Source organism: Lemur catta, chromosome X, assembly GCF_020740605.2.
Source record: "Lemur catta isolate mLemCat1 chromosome X, mLemCat1.pri, whole genome shotgun sequence".
NCBI classification, from domain to species: Eukaryota; Metazoa; Chordata; class Mammalia; order Primates; family Lemuridae; genus Lemur; species Lemur catta.
This window is the reverse complement of record NC_059155.1, coordinates 47,425,418-47,447,581: the sequence shown is the minus strand read 5'-3', so window position 1 is coordinate 47,447,581 and position 22,164 is coordinate 47,425,418. Positions and strand designations below refer to the sequence as shown.

Here is a 22,164-nt window from a genome sequence, read left to right as displayed (position 1 = left end):
GATATGGAGCCACTGGGGCACTCATACACTAGAGTGTGAAATGGTACGACCACTTTGGTATACTATTTGGTGGTTTCTTTCTTTCTTTCTTTTTTTTTTTTTTTTTTTTTTGAGACAGAGTCTAACTCTGTTGCCTGGGCTAGAATGAGTGCCGTGGCGTCAGCCTAGCTCACAGCAACCTCAAACTCCTGGGCTCAAGCAATCCTTCTGCCTCAGCCTCCCGAGTAGCTGGGACTACAGGCATGTGCCACCATGCCTGGCTAATTTTTTTTTCTATATATATTTTTAGTTGTCCAGATAATTTCTTTCTATTTTTAGTAGAGACGGGATCTCGCTCTTGCTCAGGCTGGTCTCGAACTCCTGATCCCGAGCCATCCATCTGCCTCGGCCTCCCAGAGTGCTAGGATTACAAGCGTGAGCCACCACGCCCAGCCTGGTGGTTTCTTATAATGTTAAATATACAAAGTTAAAAATACACCTATGTAATGACCCAACAATTCTACTCCTAGATATTGCTCAAGAGAAATGAAAATGTGTTCACAAGAAGACTTATTTGGAAATATTCATAGCAGCTTTAGCCATATGGCCAAAAACTAGAAACAAATTGTTATATACCCATGCAATGGAATACTACAAACCAATGAAAAGAAATGAACTACTGTTTAACAACATGAATAAGTCTCAGAAACATTATGCTTAGCAAAAGAAGTGAGAACAAAAGAGTATGTGCTGTATAATTCTATTTGTGAAATTCTGGAAAGGCATATCTAATCTTTGGTGACAGAAAGCAGATCAGTGGTCTGGGGCTAGGGGTTGTAGGGTTTGATTGCAAAGAAATAATAAGGGAAAGGCCGGGCGCCATGGCTCACGCCCGTAATCCTAGCACTCTGGGAGGCCGAGGAGGGAGGATTGCTCAAGGTCAGGAGTTCAAGACCAGCCTGAGCAAGAGCGAGACCTCGTCTCTACTAAAAATAGAAAGAAATTATCTGGCCAACTAAAATACATATAGAGAAAAAATTAGCCGGGCATGGTGGCGCATGCCTGTAGTCCCAGCTACTCGGGAGGCTGAGGCAGAAGGATTGCTTTAGCCCAGGAGTTTGAGGTTGCTGTGAGTTAGGTTGATGCCATGGCACTCTAGCCTGGGCAACAGAGTGAGACTCTGTCTCAAAAAAAAAAAAAAAAAAAGAAATATAAGGGAACTATTTGGGGTGATGAAAATTGATTATGGTGGTAATTAAAAGTGTGTATACATTTGTCAAAACTCATCAAACTATAGAATTTGAAACTATAAATTGGAAATGAGTATTTATTTATTTATTTCCACAGGTCAAAGTGAAGGAGATGAAATGAGTATTTAATAGTATATAAATTGGCAGCTGTGTAAAAAAATAGTATATAAATTATACTTCAATAGATTTTATTTTATTTTTCATCTTACATTCTTATTTATTATAATATATAAGCAGATCTGTTTTATGTAAAATAACTGGTTCTATCAAGTAATCACACCAAGGCATTCTACTGGTAATTTCCCCAAAATCAGTTCAGGTAAAATTAAAATATTTATGTACTTCACAGGCTATCAAAACTTGAGACTTCATTATTGATTTCAATTCTGAGGCCACATACACAATTCAAAATATACATAAACTGGGTTAAGGCGATAAACATGAGCTGAAAGAAATCACAGGATTCAGGACAATTAAAGTGTATTTTGCTTTCATTAGAGTCACAATGTGAACAGCAAAACCTGTGCATATCTGGGCTTCTGAACATCTAAGGTGACTGCACGGCGGGTGGGCAAACAGCTGACATGACTTGAAGGCTCATTTCTTCTCTGCCTCTCCTTTCTTGGGTTCTTGTTTCAGTTTGTAATCAGCCGGGGCAGCCTTGATTGCATCTTCAGCCAGCATGGAGCAGTGCAATTTCATGGGAGGAAGGCAGAGTTCCTTGGCAATGTCTGTGTTTTTGATGGTCAAGGCTTCCTCCACCGTTTTCCCTTTCACCCATTCAGTGGCTAACGAGCTGGAGGCAATTGCGGAGCCACAGCCAAATGTTTTAAACCTGGCATCCACAATCTTCCCCTTTTCATCCACTTGAATCTGTAATTTCATTACATCACCACATGCTGGAGCCCCCACCAATTCAGTTCCAACATTTTTAGATGTCTTGTCAAGGGATCCCACATTTCTAGGATTTTCATAATGATCAACCACCTTCTCAAGATGGCATCAAACCCTTGACTACAGACATCACACTCACTCCATGACTTCCTCTATCAATACATTTGATTTTAAAAAGAAAAATACAATTAGGCAATAAAAGGAGATGAAGCACTGATACATGCTACTATGTGGATGAACCTCAGAAACATTATGCTAGTGAAAGAAGCTAGCTACAAAAGATAATCTATTGTATGATCCAATTTAAGTGAAGTGTTCTGAAAAGACAATAGAGAGTGACTGCAAATGGGCATGAGGAATTAGCGGGATGATGAAAACGTTCTAAAATCAGATTTTGATCACAGTACAACTTCATCAATTTATTAAAATTCTTTTAATAGTACACTTGAATGAATTTATGGTATGTAACTTACATTCTGGCTCACACCCGTAATCCCAGCACTTTAGGAGGCCAAGGTAGGAGGATCTCTTGAGGCCAGGAGTTTAAGACCTGCCTGGGCAGCATGGTGAGACCACATCTCTACAAAAAAAAAAATTAGCCAGGTGTGGTGATACATGCCTTTAGTCTCTGCTACTTGGGAGGCTGAGGCAGGAGGATCCCCTGAGCCCAGGAGTTTCAGGTTGCAGTGAGCTATGATGAGGCCACTGCACTCCAGCCTGGGCAACAGATCTTGTTTCAAAAGAAAAAAAAAAGATAATTGACCATGTAATCCATCAATGCGCTCTTTGGTATTTACCCAAATGAGTCAAAAACTTATGTCCACACAAAAACCTGTACATGGATATTAACAGCAGCTTTATTCATAATTGCCAAAACTTGGAAGCAACCAAGATGTCCCTCAGCAGGTGAATAGATAAATAAAATGTGGTACATCCAGGCAATGAAATATATTATTCTGTGCTTGGAAGAAATGAGCTATCAAGCCATGAAAAAACATGGAGGAAACTCCAATGCATATGACTAAGTTAAAGAAGCCAATCTGAAAAGGCTACCAGACTGGATGATTCCAACTATGTGACATTCTGGAAAAGGCAAAAGTATGAAGAAAGTAAAAAGATCCGTGGTTGCCAGGGATTGAGGGGAAAAAAGGATGAATAGGTGGATCACAGGGGTTTTTAGGGCAGGGAAGCTATTCTGTATGATACTATAATAGTAGATACATGTCATTATACATTTGTCAAGACTTGTAGAATGTACAACACCAAGAATGAGCTCTACTGTAAACTATGGGCTTTGGGATGATAATAATGTGTCAGTGTAGGCTCAACGATGGTAACAAATGTACCACTACTGCTGGAAGTTGACAGTAGGGGAGGTTGGACATGTGTGTAGGGTCAGGAAATTACATGGAACTCTCTGTACTTTCCACTCAATTTTGCTGTGAACTTAAAACTGCTCTAAAAAATAAAGTCAGGCTGGACACCATGCCTCACCCAGTAATCCCAGCACTTTGGGAGGCCAAGGTTGGATGACTGCTTGAGGCCAGGAGTTTGCAAGCAGCCTGGGCAATATAAAGAGACCTTGTCTCTACCAAAAAAAAAAAAATTAATTAGCCAGTCATGGTGGCACATGCTTGTAATTCTAGCTACTCAGGAGGCTAAGGTGGGAGAATTGCTTGAGCCCAGGAATTTGAGGTTACAGTGAGCTGTGATTACACCACTGCACTCCAGCCTGGGTGACAGAGCAAGACCCTGTCCCAAAAAAATTAAATAAATAAAATAAAAAATAAAGTCTATTTGTAAAAAAGAAAGGAAATGAGCTATCAAGCCATGAAAAGACATAGAGGAACCTCCAATGCATATTACCTAGTGAAAGAAGCACTCTGAAAAGACTACGTAGTATATAATTTCAACTATATAACATTCATGGAGACAGTAAAAAGATCTGTGGTTACCAAGGGTTAAAGGGGAAGGAGGGGTGAATATAAGGAGCACAAAGGATTTTTAGGGCAGTGAAACTATTCTGTGTCATAGTATTAATATAATGCTAACAAATGTATTGTTCTGGCAGTGGGGATGTAGACATAGTGGAGAAGGCTATGCCTGCAAGGAGGCAGGGAGAATAATGGGAACTCTGTACTTTCTCCTTAATTTTGCTGTGAACTTAAAACTTCTCTAAGATATAAAATCTATTAAAAATTGGTTGTTCAGGCTGGGTGCAGTGGCTCACGCCTATAATCCTAGCACTCTGGGAGACTAAGGTGGGAGGATCACTTGAGGTCAGGAGTTCGAGACCAGTCTGAGCAAGAGCGAGACCTTGTCTCTACCAAAAATAGAAAACTATAGCCAGGTGTGGTGGTGTGTGCCTGTAGTCCCAGCTACTCAGGAGGCTGAGAAAGGAGGATGGCTTGAGCCCAGAAGTTTGAGGTTGCTGTGAGCTAGGCTGACGCCATGGGACTCTAGCCCAGGCAACAGAGCAAGACTCTGTCTCAAAAGAAAAAGAAAAAAAAATTGGCTGTTCAGATAAAAATAACAAAATATTGTGGGTTATTGTGGGGTAAAATAAAATGCATGACAATAGCATAAAGTTCAGGAATGGAAAAATGGAAGTATTATATATTAATGTAAGGTTCTTGTACCCTTTGTGAAGTGGCATAATAATACTTGAAGGTAGACTACGATAAATTAAAGCTGTACACTATAAACCTTTAAGCAACCATTAAAATAACAAAACAAAGAAGTATAGCTAATAACCCAACAAAGGAGATAAAATAGAATAAAAGTAATATTGATTAATTCAAAATAAGGCAGAAAAAGAGGAAAAAGAACAAATAAGAGATGGGACAAATAGAAAACAAGATGATAGACTCAAACCTAATCATATTAACAATCACATTAAACATAGATGGTCTGTCTTAACATCCCAATTACAAGGTAGAGATGATTGGATTGGGTAGAAAAGCAAGACCCAACCATTGTTTTGCTTACAAGAAACACTCTTTAAATACAAAGAGCACAAATAAGTTAAAAGTATGTAAAAAGATGTGTAGGCTAACACTAGTCTGAACTATTAATATCAAAGTAGATATCAGGGCAAAGATACCAGGAATAAAGAAGGTAATTTCATAATGATAAAGGGGTCAATTAATGAAAAGGACATAATGATCCTAAATGTTTGTGCACCTAATAAAAGAGCTTCAAAATACATGAATCAAAAACTATAGGCCAGGCGTAGTGGCTCATGGCTGTAATCCCAGCACTCTGGGAGGCCGAGGCGGGATCATTTCTTGAGCTCAGAAGTTCGAGACCAGCCTGAGCAAGAGTGAGACCCCGTCTCTACTAAAAATAGAAAGAAATTAGCAGGGTGTAGTGGTGCGTGCCTGTAGTCCCAGCTACTTGGGAGGCTGAGGCAGGAGGATAACTTGAGCCCAGGAATTAGAGGTTGCTGTGAGCTATGATGATGCCACTGCACTCTACCCAGGGCAACAGAATGAGACTCTGTCTCAAAAACAAAACGAAAACCAAACTGATAAACTGCAAGGAGAAATAGACAAATCCACAATTTGAGTCAGAGATTTCAATACCCTCTCTCAATAACTGATAGAACAAGTAGGCATAAAATCAATAAGGATACAATAGATGTGAACAACACTATCAATCAAATTGACCTGGTTGACATTTATAGTGTATTCTATAGAAATCAATAGATTCTAACACTGTCCAGGAGAGGGAGAAGAAAAAAAAAAAAGAAATCAATACCAGAAAGATCTCTGCAAAATCCTCAAATATTTGAAAACGAAACAATCCACTTTTAGATAACCCATGGGTCAAACAAGAAATCAAAAGAAAAATTAGAAAATATTTTGAACTGAATCAAAATGAAACCACAACATATCATAGCTAAAGCAGTAGCTAGGGGGTAAATTTTTAGCACTAAACACTTAGAACAGAAGAAAGGTCTCAAAACAATTACTTCATTTTTCACTTTTGTAAACTAAAAAAAGGAAGACTAAATAAAACTCAAAGTATAAGAACAAAAATAATACCGTGGCACTGGTTCTTGGGAAAAAAAAAAAAGAACAGTGGTGCCCTCCTGTAGTCCTAGCTACTGGGGAGGCTGAGGCAGGAGGATTGCTTGAATCCAGTAGCTGCAGACTCTAGTGTGCAGTATGACTGCACCTGTGAATAGCTACTGCACTCCAGCAGAGCCTGGACAACATAATAGTGAGACCTGGTTTCTAAAAAAAAAAAAAAAAAAAAAGCAAGTAATAAAGATCAAAGTGGAAATCAATGAAACAGAAAACAGAAAAACAGGCGGCTCGGAAACCCGTGCGTCGTGTGGGGCTGCGGCAGAGCCTCTTTAAAGAAGGCGCAAGAGGTTGTCAGCTTCAAGTGAAGCACATCGGCGCGGCGACAGCAGCCTGGAGTCATGAGCGACAAGCGGCGAACAGAACTACGGCGAGCGGGAATCGCATTCTGCTTCCAGAAGTGGAAGTGCTCACGGATGGGGGAAATCTGCAAGGCATACCCCTGCAAGGCCTCGCTCCAAGGAAGATTCCAGGCGTTCCAGATCAAAGTCCAGGTCCATATCTGAATCTAGGTCTAGGTCCAGAAGAAACTCTCGAAGGCATTGTACCAGGTCACGGTCTCGTTTCCGCTCTCATAGACGATCCGGAGCAGGTTTTACAGTCAAGATTATCACAGACGGCACAGCCACAGTCATTCTCCTATGTCTGCTCTCAGGCGTCATGTTGGGAATCGGGCGAATCCTGATCCCAACTGTTGTCTTGGAGTATTTGGGTTGAGCTTGTACACCACAGAAAGAGATCTAAGAGAAGTGTTCTCTAAATATGGTCCCATTGCGTATGTGTCTATTGTATATGACCAGCAGTCTAAGCATTCAAGAGGATCTGCCTTTGTATATTTTGAAAATGTGGATGATGCCAAGGAAGCTAAAGAATGTGCCAATGGAATGGAGCTTGATGGTCGTAGGATCAGAGTTGATGTCTCTATAATAAAAAGACCACATACCCCAACACCAGGAATTTACATGGGAAGACCTACCTATGGCAGTTCATGCCATCGGGATTATTATGACAGAGCATAGGATGGAGGCTATGATGATCGGGACAACTGTAGCAGATCATACAGAGGAGGAGGAGGTGGAGGAGGAGGATGGAGAGCTGCTCAAGACAGGGATCAGATTTATAGAAGGCGGTCGGTCACCTTCTCCTTACTACAGTCGTGGAGGATACAGATAACATTCCAGATCTTGATCATATTCACCTCGTTGCTATTAAAGCATGAAGTTGAAGACTTTCTGAAACCTGCCCTAGAGCTGCGATATTGTTTGTGGACAATATTTTTTATTGTCTCGTTTAAAAAGTGAACAGTGCCTAGTGAAGTTAGGTGACTTTTACACCTTTCATGATGACTACTTTTAGTGGAGTTGAAATGCTATTTTTATTCTGCATTTGTGTAGTTCGGTGCTTTGTTCAAAGTTAAGTGTTTTCAGGAAAGTATGTATTGCATGTATTTTTTTACAGTCTAAATTTTGACTGCTAAGAAGTTTCTATTGTACAAAACTTCATTTAAAGGGTTTTCTACTGAATCCAGGGTATTCTGAAGATTGAAGCCTGTGTGTAAAATGCTACCAAATGGCAAAAGGCAACAATAAACAGTGTGATTTAAAAAAAAGAAACATAAAACAGAAAAATAGAGAAAATCAAAGAAATCAGATACTTGTATGCCAAGTTCCTTGCAGCATTATTCACAATACCCAAATGTTGAAAACAATCCAAATATCCAGCAGATAAATGGATAAACAAAATGTGCTATAACCATACAATGAAACATTATTCAACCATTAAAAGGGAATGAAGTACTGATATATGCTACATGTATGAACCTTGAAAACATTATGCTAAATGAAAGAAGCCACACACAGGGAGAAATAGTGGATGATTCAACTTATATGAGGTACCTAGAATAGTCAAATTCATAGAAACAGAAAGCAAGTTAGAGGTTACCAGAGGCTGGGAGAAGGGAGGAATGGGTTATTGTTTAATGGGTGCAGAGTTTCTGTTTAGAGTGATGAAAGTTTTAGAAATAGAAAGTGGTGGCTGGGCGCAGTGGCATATGCCTGTAGTCCCAGCTACTCAGGAGGCTGAGGCAGGAGAATCACTTGAGCCCAGGAGTTTGAGGTTGCTGTGAGCTAGGCTGATGCCACGGCACTCACTCTAGCCCGGGCAACCGAGCAAGACTCTGTCTCAAAAAGAAAAAAAAGAATGAATTGTACACTTAAAAAAATGGTTAAAATGGCAAATTTTATGTTACATATATTTTACTACAATTAAAATAATTAATAATGTAATATACCAAAAACTGTTAAACTGTACACTTTAAATGGTTGAACTGTATAGTGTGTGAATTTATCTTAATAATGCTGTTCAAAAGAGTGCATTACTGTATGATTCCATTTATATAAAATTCTATGAAATTAAAACAAATATATAGTGACAGAAAGCAACTCTAATTTGCTCACTACTTCATTGTCTTTTTTTTTAAAAAAAAATTAATTAATTAATTAATTTTAGAGACAGAATCGCGCTAAATTTCCCAGGCTGGATTTGAACTCCTGGGCTCAAGCGATCCTCCCGCCTCAGCCTCTCGAGTAGCTGAGACTAGCGCACCGTCGCGCCTGGCTTTTTTTTTTTTTAAGAATTATTTTATGTATTTTTTACCTCATCGTCTTTTATCGCCTCCATTTTTTCAAATCGTTTCTCTGATCCCTGAGAATCTGCCTATTTATGTTAATACTGGTCCTAAGGAGGATACATGACCTGGGGTCTCTGGGGAGGAGGGGGTGGTCTGAATTTGCCAAGGGAAAGGTGAGACTTAGGGACTCCCGGATCAAATAATTTGTACTGGCGTCGCGATCTAAATAGTCTTCAATTACCTGAAGGTGTAGTTTAGAAGCCTGTGACTTACTGATAGCTGGGCTGGACCTAGAACTCCACTTCCCAGGAGGTCTCGGGGCGTTGAGTGGAGACTGCGTCCGACGACTGGGTGGGACTCCGATCGCTATCCCGGATGTGGCGCGGAGCTCGCCGAGTTTGCCAATCCCAACGCGAGACTCCAGGGAGGCTCCGCCAGTCGCGGTTGAACGGCGCTGGAGGACGGTCGCACTTTGCCGGGTAACATTTATTGCGAACCCCCCCCAGCCGATCCCCAGCTCCGATTTTCTCCCCTTGAGTCTCCCCATCCCCCGGGACAGTTGCCTTAGTATATGTGATACACTCCCTGGATAGAAGGAATTTGAGGGTGCGGTGAGATGTGTGTCTGTTGGGGAGATTGAGCCAGCTCTTCCTATTTGGGAATCCAGTGGAAAGCACCTCTCTGTCCCAGGCTCACGAGTCCATATGAAGCCCCGGAACCAACTACCCTTGATGGAGAAGGATGTGAGAGAAGTGCCGAACGGGCTTCTGGTGTCTTGATGGGTCACTGGGATTGCTTTTCCTCCGGTTAAGTTTCCAAGAGCAAGATAGTCTTCCCTGGCTCAAGATTGGGGTGTGTTCACGTGGTTTCCTTCACCCCTGAGTGTCCTAGAATCTCCTTTGACCTGTTTTGAACCAAATAAATCAGTGTTCAATGTGAAAAGCTCCCCCAATTTAGTAGATAACTAAGTTGCAGAAAGTACAGTAAATAAAAATGGGGCCCTGCTACTGAATTGTTTTGGTTTCAGAAAGTCCCAGAAAGTGATTTTTAGGAGATATAGTTAGAATCAGACTTGTGGGAAGGTTGAGACTTGGAGAATGTGTTAGAAACAGTACTACTTTGAGCTGCACTCTTGTATTGACTGTTGCTGATATTTCGTATTGTGTCTAGCCTAGAGAAAATTGACCACCAGGCAGACTGTGTATGTGAAGGATGCTTTATTAGATGAGATTGGAAGACTTAGAAGAAACTGTAATGCCAAGATTAAGAATATGATGGTGGGGAACCTGCAGCCTCAAGGCCACGTGTGGCCCTGGGATCGTCGAGTGCATCCCTGAGTGCAGCCCCTTGACTGAATCCAAACTTCACAGAACAAGGCTGCACTCAAGGATACAGAACGCCGCATGTGGCCCCAAGGCCTCAGGTTCTGGATTTTTGGGGGCAGAGCCACTCATATGGACTAACTCAGAAAGCAGCCTTCTGGGGTCTCTACAGCTCAGCGCTCTCCCAATTTACAATCCTCTAGGCATACCTAAGGATTTCTGAGCTGCTATTTCATAGTGCTACCTGGGAGGCTTAAATAAGATAAGGTATGTGGAAGTACATACTACAATGCCTATAAGAGGCTCTCAATTTTTAGTTTCCCTTTGATTCTCCATAGCAACTTTTTTCTTTGTGTATTATTGTTTGCTTTTTTATATAGCTCAAAATTGTAAGCTTCTAGCATTCCTAGGATTTGAGGTGTCTTTTTTTTAAACCCCCTTTTAAAAGTCCCTCCTAGCAGTGCATTGCCCAGTGTAGTGTCTGGGAGAGTGGATGGACAGTGGTGATAATGAGGGGAAAGCTGTGCGTGCTCCTTAACAGAACAGCATAATGCCAGATGCTGGAGCTGAGGTAAACAAGGTCTTCTCATATATGTGATGAACAACCTAAAATATTGGCCTTTCTTTTGTATCTCCCAGCCTTCTCTCAGAGCCCCCAACCTTTTAAAAAGAGTATTATTTTATTTTTTATTTTTTAATTTATAAAGAGAAGAAATTTATTTCTTACAGTTATGAGGCCAAGAAGTCCAAGGTCGAGAGGCTACAACTGGTAACAGCCTATTTGCTGGTGGAGACACTGCAGAGCCCTGAGGTGGCTCAGGGAATCATATGTCGAGGGGTCTGAGAGTGCTCACTCAGGTCTCTCTTCCTCTTGTAAAACCACCAGTTCAACTCCCATTTTAATTTATTAATCTATGAATGGATTATCCACTTGTGAGGGAAGAGCACTCATGATTTAATCACCTTTTTTTTTTATCCCTTTTTGATCCCAAAGTCACTTATTTTTTTTTATTCTTATTTCAGCATATTGTGGGGGTACAAAAGTTTAGGTTACGTATATTGCCCTTGGCTCCCCACCCCAGTCAGAGTTTCAAGCGTGTCCATCCCCTAGACAGTGCGCATCGCACTCATTATGTATGTATGCACCCATCCCCTCCCCCACCCACATCTGCCCGACACCCGATCAGTGTTATTCCTAAATGTGCTCTTAGGAGATGATCAGTTAGTTAATCACCTCTTAAAGGCCCTACTTCTCAATACTGCTACATTGGGGATTAACGTTCTACATTAATTTTGGAGGGGACATTTCAACCATAGCATTCCGCCTTTGGCGCCCCACCCCCCAAACTCATGTCCTCCTCACTAACAAATTCATTCCATCCCCATAGCCCCAAAGTCTTATCTGTGAGTTTGTAAAAATCAAAACAAGTTATCTACTTCAAGATACAATGGTGGGATGAGCATAGGGTATGAATTCCCATTCCAGAAGGGGGAAATAGGCAAGAAGAAAGGGGTAACAGGCTCCAAGCAAGTCCAAAACCCAAAAGAGCAGACACTGGGTCTTCAGACTCCAGAATACTCTCCCTTGACTCCATTGTCCGGCATCTGCAGCACACCCGTGTGGGGGTTGGGCCCCAAGGCCTTGTGCAGACCTGCCCTGATGGCTTCACTGGGCTCAGTCTACCCAGCTCTCCCTGGCTAGTGTTGCATGTTAGTAGTTCTACAGTTCTGGGGGCTTCGTGGTGGTCTGGCCCCCATGGTTCCATTAGGCATTGCTCTAGGTAGGGGTCTCCACAGTGGCTCTGCCCCTGAGACAAGTCTCTGCTTGTCCCCAGGCTTTAGATGACATCTTTTAAAATCTGGGTGGAGGCTGCCATGCTGCCAACAGCATTTACTTCCTGCTAGACTGCAGAATTAGCACCCTGGGGAGGCCATTAAGGTTTACAATTTGTGCTTTCTGGAGCTGCCTCTTGAGGTGGAGGTGGAGCTAGGCAGCGGTGCCGCTGGCCTGTCCTCAGAAACTGTTCTGCCCCCCAGGCCTCTGGGACTGTGAATGGAGAGGCAGCCTCAAAGATTTGTGAAATGCCTTTGGGGCCTTACTCCCATTGTCTTGACTATTAGCACCTGGCTCCCTTTTAGTCATGCTAAGCTCTTTAGGAAGCCCCATATCCTTCTATTCTCATTCTCTACCACCTGGCCAGGCTGCCAGTTTTCATATTTCCCTTTTCTCTAGCAGTTCACAGAAGTAACCAAGCAGCAGCCTGAGCACTTTGGTTTTAGAAATTTCTTCTGGCTGGGCACGGTGGCTCATGCCTGTAATCCTAGCACTCTGGCAAGCCGAGGCGGGAGGATCACTCGAGGTCAGGAGTTCGAGACCAGCCTGAGCAAGAGCGAGATCCCGTCTCTACTAAAAAAAATAGAAAGAAATGATCTGGACAGCTAAAAACATATAGAAAAAATTAGCCAGGCATGTGGCACATGCCTGTACTCCCAGCTACTTGGGAGACTGAGGCAGAAGGATTGCTTAAGCCCAGCAGTTTGAGGTTGCTGTCAGCTTGACGCCACAGCACTCTAGCCCGGGCAACAGAGCGAGACTCTGTCTCAAAAAAAAAAAAAAAGAAAGAAAGAAAAGAAAAGAAGAAAAGAAATTTCTTCTGCCAGATACCCTAGTTCATTATTCTCAAGTTCAGACTTCTACAAAGCCCTTGGGCATGGACACAGTTCAGCCAAGTTCTTTGCCAATTTATAACGATGGCCTTTAATCCAGTTCCCAATACCTTGTTCCTCGGTTCCATCTGAAACCTTGTCAGAATGGTATTTACTGTCCATACTTCTACAGCACTCTGGCCTTGATCACTTATCCAATCTCTAAGGAGTTCTAAACTTTTCCTAGTCTTCTTCTTTTCTAAACCTTCATGAGAATCTGGGCTTTTTCTAGCCTGCTCCTGCACATTCTTCCAGCTTCTGTCCATTACCCAGTTCCAAAGCCACTTCCATATTTTCAAGTATTTGTTCTCAGCAACACCCCACTTCTCAATACCAATTTTCTTTTTTTTCTCACAGATCTCACCAAGTCAGACTCAGTACCAATTTTCTTAGTCCATTTTCTTTTGCTTATAAGAGAATACCTGAAACTTCATAATATATTAAGAAAAGAAATCTATTTCTTACAGTTATGGAGGCTGAAAAGTCCAAGGTCAAGGGGCTGCATCTAGTAAGAGCCTTCTTGCTAGTGGGGACTCTGCAGAGTCGCTAGGTGGTGCAGGAAATCACATGGTGAGATGTCTGAGCATCAAGTGTTATTTTGATTTTTAGTATTATTTTGAGACTTTTTTTTTTTTTGAGACAGGGTCCCGTTCCGTTGCCGGGGCTAGAATGCGGTGGCGTCATCAGAGCTCACTGCAAACCTCAAACTCCGGGGCTCAAGTGATCCTCCTGCCTCAGCCTCCCAGGTAGCTGGGACTACAGGCACGTACCGTCACCATCTGGCTAATTTTTGTATGAGATTTTAAACTATGAAGAATTTCAAACATACACATGAATAGAGAAAATAGTGTAATGAATATGTGGGCTGAACAAATAAGCGAATTATACAAAGCAGCTCCCCCTCCCCAATATCTGGGCTTTTTGTTGAACCTTCCCTTTCATAGAAGGTGTGCTACAGGTGAGGCTGTTGATAGAAAATTAATACTGCTTTGGGTTTTCTCTGAGAGCTGGAATGTTCTGGCTTTACTTAGTTATCTAGCCCCTCAGCCATCAGTGTGCCTTGGGTGCCCACTATGTGCACACCATATATGCCAGGAACATTGGAAATAGAAATGAGTGTAGATGCCCTTTCCTAGTTATAAAGAGCTGAGCTTGGGGTGCAAAGCAGTCTTTGTGGCTAAGAGTTTTACTCTGGTTCAGCAACCCCCTGAGTTTCACCGTTCTGAAAGCAGTCACTTGGAGCAGAGGTGTTGGACACTGTATGAGGAGGCTAGGCTGTAATTGCTATAGGAATTCAGAGGAGAAAGAAATTAATCTGTACCGGCAAAGTCAAAGAAGGCTATCCTCAAGGGATGTGGTGGTAACTTTGCCCTGTTTCTATTGACCTTGTGTATTTGATTAGTTATGCCTATTCCTAGATGGAAAAAGACAGTTTCTGAAAACTGTCAATCAGTAAAAATTTTAAATTTTATTTTTTTTAAATCTGAAAAAGATATGGAGCTGATGGTCATTGAATACCCTGGGGTGGTCGCCTACCATATCTAAACTTACATGCTCTGGATTTCTTTTAGCTGTGGGACCTGTGCTAAAGACAACTTAGATGACTTCCAGGTAGAAGGCCTAGCTGCTCAGAATTGGTTCTTTGTGGGGAGAGAGCTACCCCTAGTGGGCTTGTGGGAAGCATGCTTTGAAGGCCAGTTTTCTTCCCCTTAACCCAAAATGAGGTGTTTCGTTTATTTTGTTTCTGCCTATGATATGGCCCTAATATACATCTTAGCTATTAAGACAATAGGATGGAGAATGTATCTATTCCCCCAAATCCTCAAGATGAGAAACTAATTCTCAGATTTTTTTCTGTAACCAAATATGTACGACTATCCCCTTTCTTCCATTTCTGACAACTTGAAGAATTTAATGCTGTAAGGATTGGATCTGAAATTAGCGCAGTAGTTAAGAGCCTACAGAAAATGGAGTGCTTTGGGGCCGAATTTGAGTGTAGGACATTGATGAGGTATTAATATGGGGGTATAAATATAGGAGCTTATAGTAAACATGCTTCTTGGAGATCATCTCTGTCATATCATTTATTTTGAACTACTTGATTCATGAAGAAATGGACAAGATTATTGTATTATGACCTGTAGTTTACTTAGAGGGGATGAGACCCCTGGTTTGTCTAGCATTATAACCATATTACCGAATTTTTGCCTTCCCTGGTAGTAGAATAGTAGAATAACTATTAAGAAGTCATTCTAGCTTCTAACACTTAATGAGTACTGCCTAAGTACTTAATGAGGATGGATAAGTACTACCCATGCCTTCTTTCATTTAACCCTCAGGTGAAAAACTTGGTGCAAGTTCACAAAGCTTAGAAGGAGGACTGGTTTTTGACTCCAGGCAGTCTGACTTCAGAGCCTTGACAGGTAATCACTTCTCTATATGGCTCAGCCTGACTCGTCTGCCTTTCTTTCAAGTGTTATAATGTCACTGTTTTTTAGGAATGGAGGTTCCTTTGCTGAGTCTATAGCCACAGACCCAAAGCGAGAACCATGCTTCTTTTGCTTCAACCTTGGAAACCTTTCCATACCAATTTTTAAATTAGTTACAATTTATTGAGCACCTAGAATATTAATATTTTAACACCTTCGATACAGTGCATCTGGACCATATGACAACAGTGTTCACATAAATGCCTGTGTCTATGAATTTTTTTTTTTTTTTTTTTTTGAGACAGAGTGTCACTTTGTTGCCCGGGCTAGAGTGAGTGCTGTGGCGTCAACCTAGCTCACAGCAACCTCAAACTCCCGGGCTGAAGCGATCCTACTGCCTCAGCCTCCCGAGTAGCTGGGACTACAGGCATGCACCACCATGCCCGGCTAATTTTTTTTTTCTATATATATTTTTAGCTGTCCAAGTCATTTCTTTCTATTTTTAGTAGAGACGGGGTCTCGCTCAGGCTGGTTTCGAACTCCTGACCTTGAGCGATCCACCCGCCTCGGCCTCCCAGAGTGCTAGGATTACAGGCGTGAGCCACCGCGCCCGGCCTATGAATTTTTTTTAAATCTTTTTGGGCTATAGCTTTTTTAATTTACTTTTTTTGGAGGATCTGATGACAGCTTTGGATCTTCTTTACAGAAAAATTCACTTATGGACATACACATAATATTGTACACAGCTAGTAAAACTTATCCTCTGGCAGTCCATAGACTCCAGGGTAAAATCTCTTGCCCTATACAAACTTTTGCAGCTGACTCTTCTATAGCATTAAGGGGATAGAGAGTGGAGGGGTCCTCAGAGAGAAATATTTATAAAGTACTGGATCCCTAAATTGACCAAATATCTGAACATTCTTTTTCTTACTTATACACAGGACTACAAGGGAAGAATGCAGACAGTCAAATGTGTGCTTGTAGGAGATGGGGCTGTAGGTAAAACCTGCCTCCTTATCAGTTATACAACAAATGCCTTTCCTGATGAGTATATCCCCACTGTCTTCGACAACTATAGTGCCCAGACATCTGTGGATGGCCAAATGGTCAGCCTGAACCTGTGGGACACCGCTGGCCAAGAGGAGTATGACCGACTGCGAACTCTCTGCTACCCCCAGACCAATATCTTTGTCATTTGTTTTTCCATTAGCAACCCATCCTCTTATGCCAATGTGAAGCAAAAGTGGCATCCAGAGGTCTCCCATCATTGCCCCAATGTACCTGTTCTGCTGGTAGGCACCAAGAGTGACCTGCGGGATGACCTCGAAACAGTGAAGAAGCTGAAGGAGCAGAGCCTAGTGCCCACAACTCCTCAGCAGGGCACTGCCCTGGCTAAGGAGGTAGGGGCTGTGAAGTATTTGGAATGTTCGGCCCTGAGGCAGGATGGGGTGCGTGAAGTATTTTCAGAAGCTGTCCGGGCTGTGCTTTACCCTGCCACAAAGAAGAACACCAAGAAGTGCATCCTCTTATAGCTTTTGGGTGTTATGTGGGGACTGCACCTAAGGAGTTTAAGGGAGGGGATTCTTTTGACAGCAGTTAAGAGTGCAGCATGAGCCATTTTTCTCTTCTACTAGAAACTCTAGACTCCAGGATATTCGGCTTTTGGAAGAATGAAGACAGACTAATTAGTTGGTACATGGCTCCTTTGAAGTTTGGTCTGACCCTTATGGAGGAAGAGAGAGAGAGAGAGAGAGAGAGAGAGCATGTGCGTGCGTGCGTGTGTGTGTGTGTGTGTGTGTGTGTGTGTACGTGTACGCACGCGTGCATGCGTGCGTCTGTCCATCACCTGTCAAAGTGGTAAGAGGAGACGCCACTCAGTGCTGTTCCTTTCTCTCCTGGCCAGGCCATGACTGACCAGAGCAGTCTAGTACTGTTCTTTGTGGGCTTTTGCTTGTCTGCTTTTAAATCTAATTTTAGCTTTCCTTGCTGTATTTACCATTGAACAAGTGTGTCACAGGACAAGGTTATTCTGTTTTCAAAGTGTTGCCTTAAACTTTCTGATAAACTAATTTTTTGAGATGGGGTCTTACTGTGTTGCCCCGGCTAGAGTGCAGTGGCATCATCAGAGCTCACTGCAACCTCAAACTCCTGGGCTCAAGTGATCCTCCTGTCTCAGCCTCCTGGACTATAAGCATGCACCATCGGGCCTGGCTAATTTTTCTATTTTTTGTAGAGACAGGGTCTCGTTCTTGCTCAGGCTGGTCTCAAACTCCTGGCGTCAAGCAATCCTCCCTCCTTAGCCTCCAAAAGTGCTAGGATTACATGATATACTAATTTTTGAAAACCATTTTTTCTTTTTTATTTTTCATGTGTACTTCTACTAGAATTGAAAACCACTGTATGTGTGATTCCTGGGTGTTCCCAATGTTGACACGTTCCTCCCATTCTTTTTTTATTTTATTTTATTTTTTTATTTAACATTTTTTAATTATTATTTCAGCATATTGTGGGGGTACAAAAGTTTAGGTTATGTATATTGCCCTTGCCCCCCCCTGCCCCCGAGTCAAAGCTTCAAACGTGTCCATCCACCCTAGACAGTGCGCATCACACTCATTATGTATGTATACACCCATCCCCTCCCCCACCCACATCTCCCTGACACCCGATTAATGTTATTCCTAAATGTGCTCTTAGGTGATGATCAGTGAAACCAATTTGGTGATGAGTACATGTGGTGCTTATTTTTCCACTCTTGGGATACTTCACTTAGTAGAATGGGTTCCAACTCTTTCCAGAAGTATTGCTCTTTTGCCCTGGCTAGAGTGCCGTGGCGTCAGCCTAGATCACAGCAACCTCAAACTCCTGGGCTCAAGCGATCCTCTTGCCTCAGCCTCCCGAGTAGCTGGGACTACAGGCATGTGTGACCATGCCTGGCTAAGTTTTTCTATATTTTTAGATGTCCAGCTAATTTCTATTTTTTTAGTAGAGACGGGGTCTCGCTCTTGCTCAGGCTGGTCTCAAACTCCTGAGCTCAAACGATCCACCCGCCTGGGCCTCCCAGAGTGCTAGGATTATAGGCGTGAGCCACCGCGCCCGGCCAAGGAGATGAGTCTTGTACTTAGTCATGGTAGTACATTGGATATGGGATCTGCTCTCAGATTCTGATTAGCAGTTTGGGTCTTGTGATGTGGAATTATCAATCCCCCGTGAAAAACTGTGCCTGAGTCTTCCCTTTTTTTCCTCTCTCTCCACCACCACCTTTGAATCTGTTACTTTTTGTTTTAGGGATAGACTACTTAAGGATAACCACCCAAATAAAACAAACAAAAAAACAAACAAATTGTCCTGCCAGTCATTGTCAGGGAGTTCTAAGCTTTCTTCTGGGACTTCTCTTCCACCATCATTTCTGTGAGTCTATAAAGGCTGCCTTGCTAGCTTCCTATCCTTCCCTCAGTACACTTCCCAGTGTGTTTATTCAGCCCTGTGGGCCTTTTTTTTTTTTTTAAGAGACTGGGTCTCCCTCTGTTGCCCAGGCTAGAGTGCAGTAGCACAATCATAGCTCACTGTAACCTTCAGCTCCTGGGTTCAAGTCATCCTCCTGCCTCAGCCTCCCAAGTAGTTACAACTACAGGTGTGTGCCACTATGCCAAGATAATTTTTAAATTTTTTTTAGAGACTGGGTCTTGCTATGTTGCCCAGGCTGGTCTTGAACTCAAGTGATCGTCCCATCTCAACCTTACCAAAGTGTTGGGATTACAGGCGTGAGCCACCTCACCAGTTGGTTTGTTTTTTTTTAAGAGATGGGGTCTTGCTACATTGCCTAGGGTGGACTTAAACCCCGAGCTCAGGCAATCCTCCCCCATACCTGGGACTACGGGCACATGCCACCATGCTTGGCTTTGAGGTCTTCTAGTTGCTCCTGTTGGAGTTATGTTGGATCCTTATCTCCATACCCTGAAGCTGTCCCTCTTGTGGTTGTATACAACTTTAGGCTTTGCTGGAGTTGTTCAACTTGCCCTAGGGCTATCAGATTACACATCCCAGTGGGCCTGCTTCTCCTTTTCCCTAGTTTTATTTTTAACCTTCATTTGATGTGGAAGGAAAATTTTACCTGGCAGATAGTGGTTGATAACTCCATGGTACATACACCCTCCCTGCCAAACATCAGGTTTTTTTGAGTTTGGGAGCTAAAAGTATCACATACCTTCCCCTGCTGTGGGTGAAGTGTCTTGTGCTTTGTTCTGTGGTAGTTTCTGTGTTGCTCTATGACAAGATACGGTCAGAGTAGCCTCAGGCTAACTGAATCTCCTGGATAAAGTTACACAAAGTCCTGTTAAATTTGAACTTCAAATAATCTTAGAATTTTTTAGTGTATGCCTCATGAACTATTTGGAACATAAACTAAAAAATTTATTGTTTACCTGAAAGTCAAATTTAATGGGGCATCTTGTATTTTTATTTGATAAATCTGGCAACACTACTCTTGGAGAATTGAACCTGGTCAAGCAGATACCAAGAATTGATAGAAGATAAAAGGTTATATAAACTCCTTATTCTTCCTCCTTTCCAGTTTCCCTTTTCCATCATCATGGACTAAAGTGTTTTATTTTGCTTCTCTTTCATCAGTGCACCCTCCAGTTTTTCACTGGTGTCTGTTTCTACACCATTGTCTATTGTCCGGCTGATGCTATCTCAATTTCAATGTACTGTATCTATTTTCAGGTGTGAGACCCAGGGTCCCCTGTAGGGGGTGGCAGGGATTCTGTTTGAGCAGTATATTTACTGGAAGAGGGTGTGGTGGCCCTCTTCAACTAAGGCCCAGTAGCACTTTGGAAAGCGGGGCTGCTATTACAGTAGTGTGGGGACTGTAGGAGTCTACTGGCCTGTGGGCTTGTGGATGAGTTTTCCTACAGCCAGCCAAATGAAAGCTCCAATGTATTCTAGTCTCAGGATGTTCTGATTGATGTTGCCTGGGACACTTACAGGACTTCATGGTTGAAAGGGGCTAAGCTAGAAACATGGCTGTCACTTGTGGGGCTGTCTCTGGGAACTTTCCCGTTTAGCTACTGGAATCTTTTTAAGTGGCTTTTAATAGTGCCTCCTGCTCCTTTGCCTGGCAAATTCCCAAATGTAAGCCTAGGTTTTTGTTTGGGCAAACTTGTTTCCTCTAATAAATGGAGGTGTGATCCTCAAGTCTGGGAGAATGGGAGTACTCTCTCACACTGACAAAAAAATCAGTCCTTTTTGTATTGGACTGATTTGATGGAACTGATCATACACTGACATCTTTTTATATTTAAAAGGAATTTGTATGAAGACCAATTTGCTGATATTACCTTTAAATTATTCATAATGAACGGGTAATAAACTCTGATTTTACTGAGTCCATTGCTTTCTTAAAAAAACAAAAAGCAATTCTACCCTATCTCCCCTTTAAGTGGTTTCTGTGTGCTCTTCAACTTGCAAAAGATGAAACAACTAAAACTGTCATATTGCACACTGCACCTATATGTAACTGTAGTTGTTTTTCTGCATCAGACAATCAGGGTAGGGAAATGTCTGCCCTTCTAACATTGATTCTGTCGACTCTACCCCTGCCACTTCATCCCCAGGATTTAGCTTTTCTGGGTTCCCACTAATGACAGGTCAGTTAGTTTCCTGTAGGCAATTTTTCTCATGTATTATATTATACTATTATTATAATACAGGGAATCCCGAAAGTCTTCAAAGGAAAAATTTTGTAGTGAATATTTTATAAAGGTACACTTAGCTACAGTTTCCCATTTTCCCTACATATGGTAACTTTTGGGACACACTGTATTAATAACATTATACATTCAGTAAGTAAGTATTAAGCTCCTACTATGTTATAAACATTACTGTACTGGGGCTGGGGTTGTAAAGATAAGGCACATCATTTATTGACTAATTCTGGATGGTAATTGTGTGTAGTGCTGGTGTATTAGTAAGGAAGAGGAAAACCATGTTTTCATTTAAAACAAAACAGCTTTATTGAGGTATAATTTACATACCATACAACCCACCCATTTAAAATGTACAATTTAATGATCTTTAGTAAATTTACTGAGTTGTGCAACCATCACTGAAATCCAGTTATAGAACATTTTTATCAACCCAAAGAGATGCCTCGTGTAGTTAATTCCTATTCCCGCCTCCAGCCCTAGACAACCATTAGTCTACTTTCATATTTTATACATTTGTCTTTTCTGGATATTTCATATAAGTGGAATCATATACTATGTGGTCTTTTGTAACTCCATTCATTTAGCATGTTTTCAAGGTTCATCCATTTTGTAGCATGTATCTGTACTTCATTTTTTTGCTTCTTTAGAGATGGGGTCTCACCGTGTTGCCCAGGCTGGAATGCAGTGGCTATTCACAGGCACCAACATAAGGCACTACAGCCTGGAACTCCTGGGCTCAGGCAATCCTTCTGTTTCACTCTCCTGAGTAGCTGGGACTACAGGCACATGCCACTGCACCCAGCTACTTTGTTGTTTTTTATGGATAATATTCCATTGTATGAATATCCCATATTTTGCTTATTCATCAGTTGATGGACATTGATTTCCACTTGACTATTATGAATAACACTGCTATGAACACTCATGTATAAGATTTTATGTGGACATACGTTTTTAATTCTCTTGGGCAGAAAACTAGGAGACATGGTAAATTTGTATAAAACCATGTTTTGAGTCAAGAGTGGTGTCTTCAATATTAATAGTATCTGAAGTATCCTTCCACAACTTACAACCCTCCATCTACCTTTCAAGAAGCAATATAGTGTAGTAAATAACTGTTAAAAGGTACATTAAAAAACATGTTCCATTTTGCTGTTTTTGT

The 22,164-nt window shown here is 41.9% G+C and overlaps 2 protein-coding genes and 1 pseudogene across 3 annotated transcripts; 2 read left to right on the top strand and 1 right to left on the bottom strand.

Moving 5' to 3' along the window:
• Window positions 1-1,826: 1,826 nt before the first annotated feature.
• Window positions 1,827-6,711, bottom strand: LOC123628238 (iron-sulfur cluster assembly enzyme ISCU, mitochondrial-like). Its single transcript, XM_045537866.1, has 2 exons — window positions 6,652-6,711; window positions 1,827-2,216 (listed from the first exon to the last, which is right to left on the bottom strand). The coding sequence occupies exons 1-2, from the start codon at window positions 6,709-6,711 to the stop codon at window positions 1,827-1,829; spliced, it is 450 nt and encodes a 149-aa protein (XP_045393822.1).
• Window positions 6,419-7,513, top strand: LOC123628737 (annotated as a pseudogene). Its single transcript, XR_006731750.1, has one exon. The product of XR_006731750.1 is annotated as a transformer-2 protein homolog beta-like (transcript).
• A 1,640-nt stretch (window positions 7,514-9,153) lies between these two features.
• LOC123628736 (rho-related GTP-binding protein RhoG-like) lies at window positions 9,154-17,434 on the top strand. Its single transcript, XM_045538644.1, has 3 exons — window positions 9,154-9,319; window positions 15,208-15,291; window positions 16,239-17,434. Exon 3 carries the CDS (start codon window positions 16,254-16,256, stop codon window positions 16,827-16,829), a length of 576 nt encoding a protein of 191 aa, XP_045394600.1. The 5' UTR covers window positions 9,154-9,319; window positions 15,208-15,291; window positions 16,239-16,253; the 3' UTR covers window positions 16,830-17,434.
• Window positions 17,435-22,164: the final 4,730 nt, after the last annotated feature.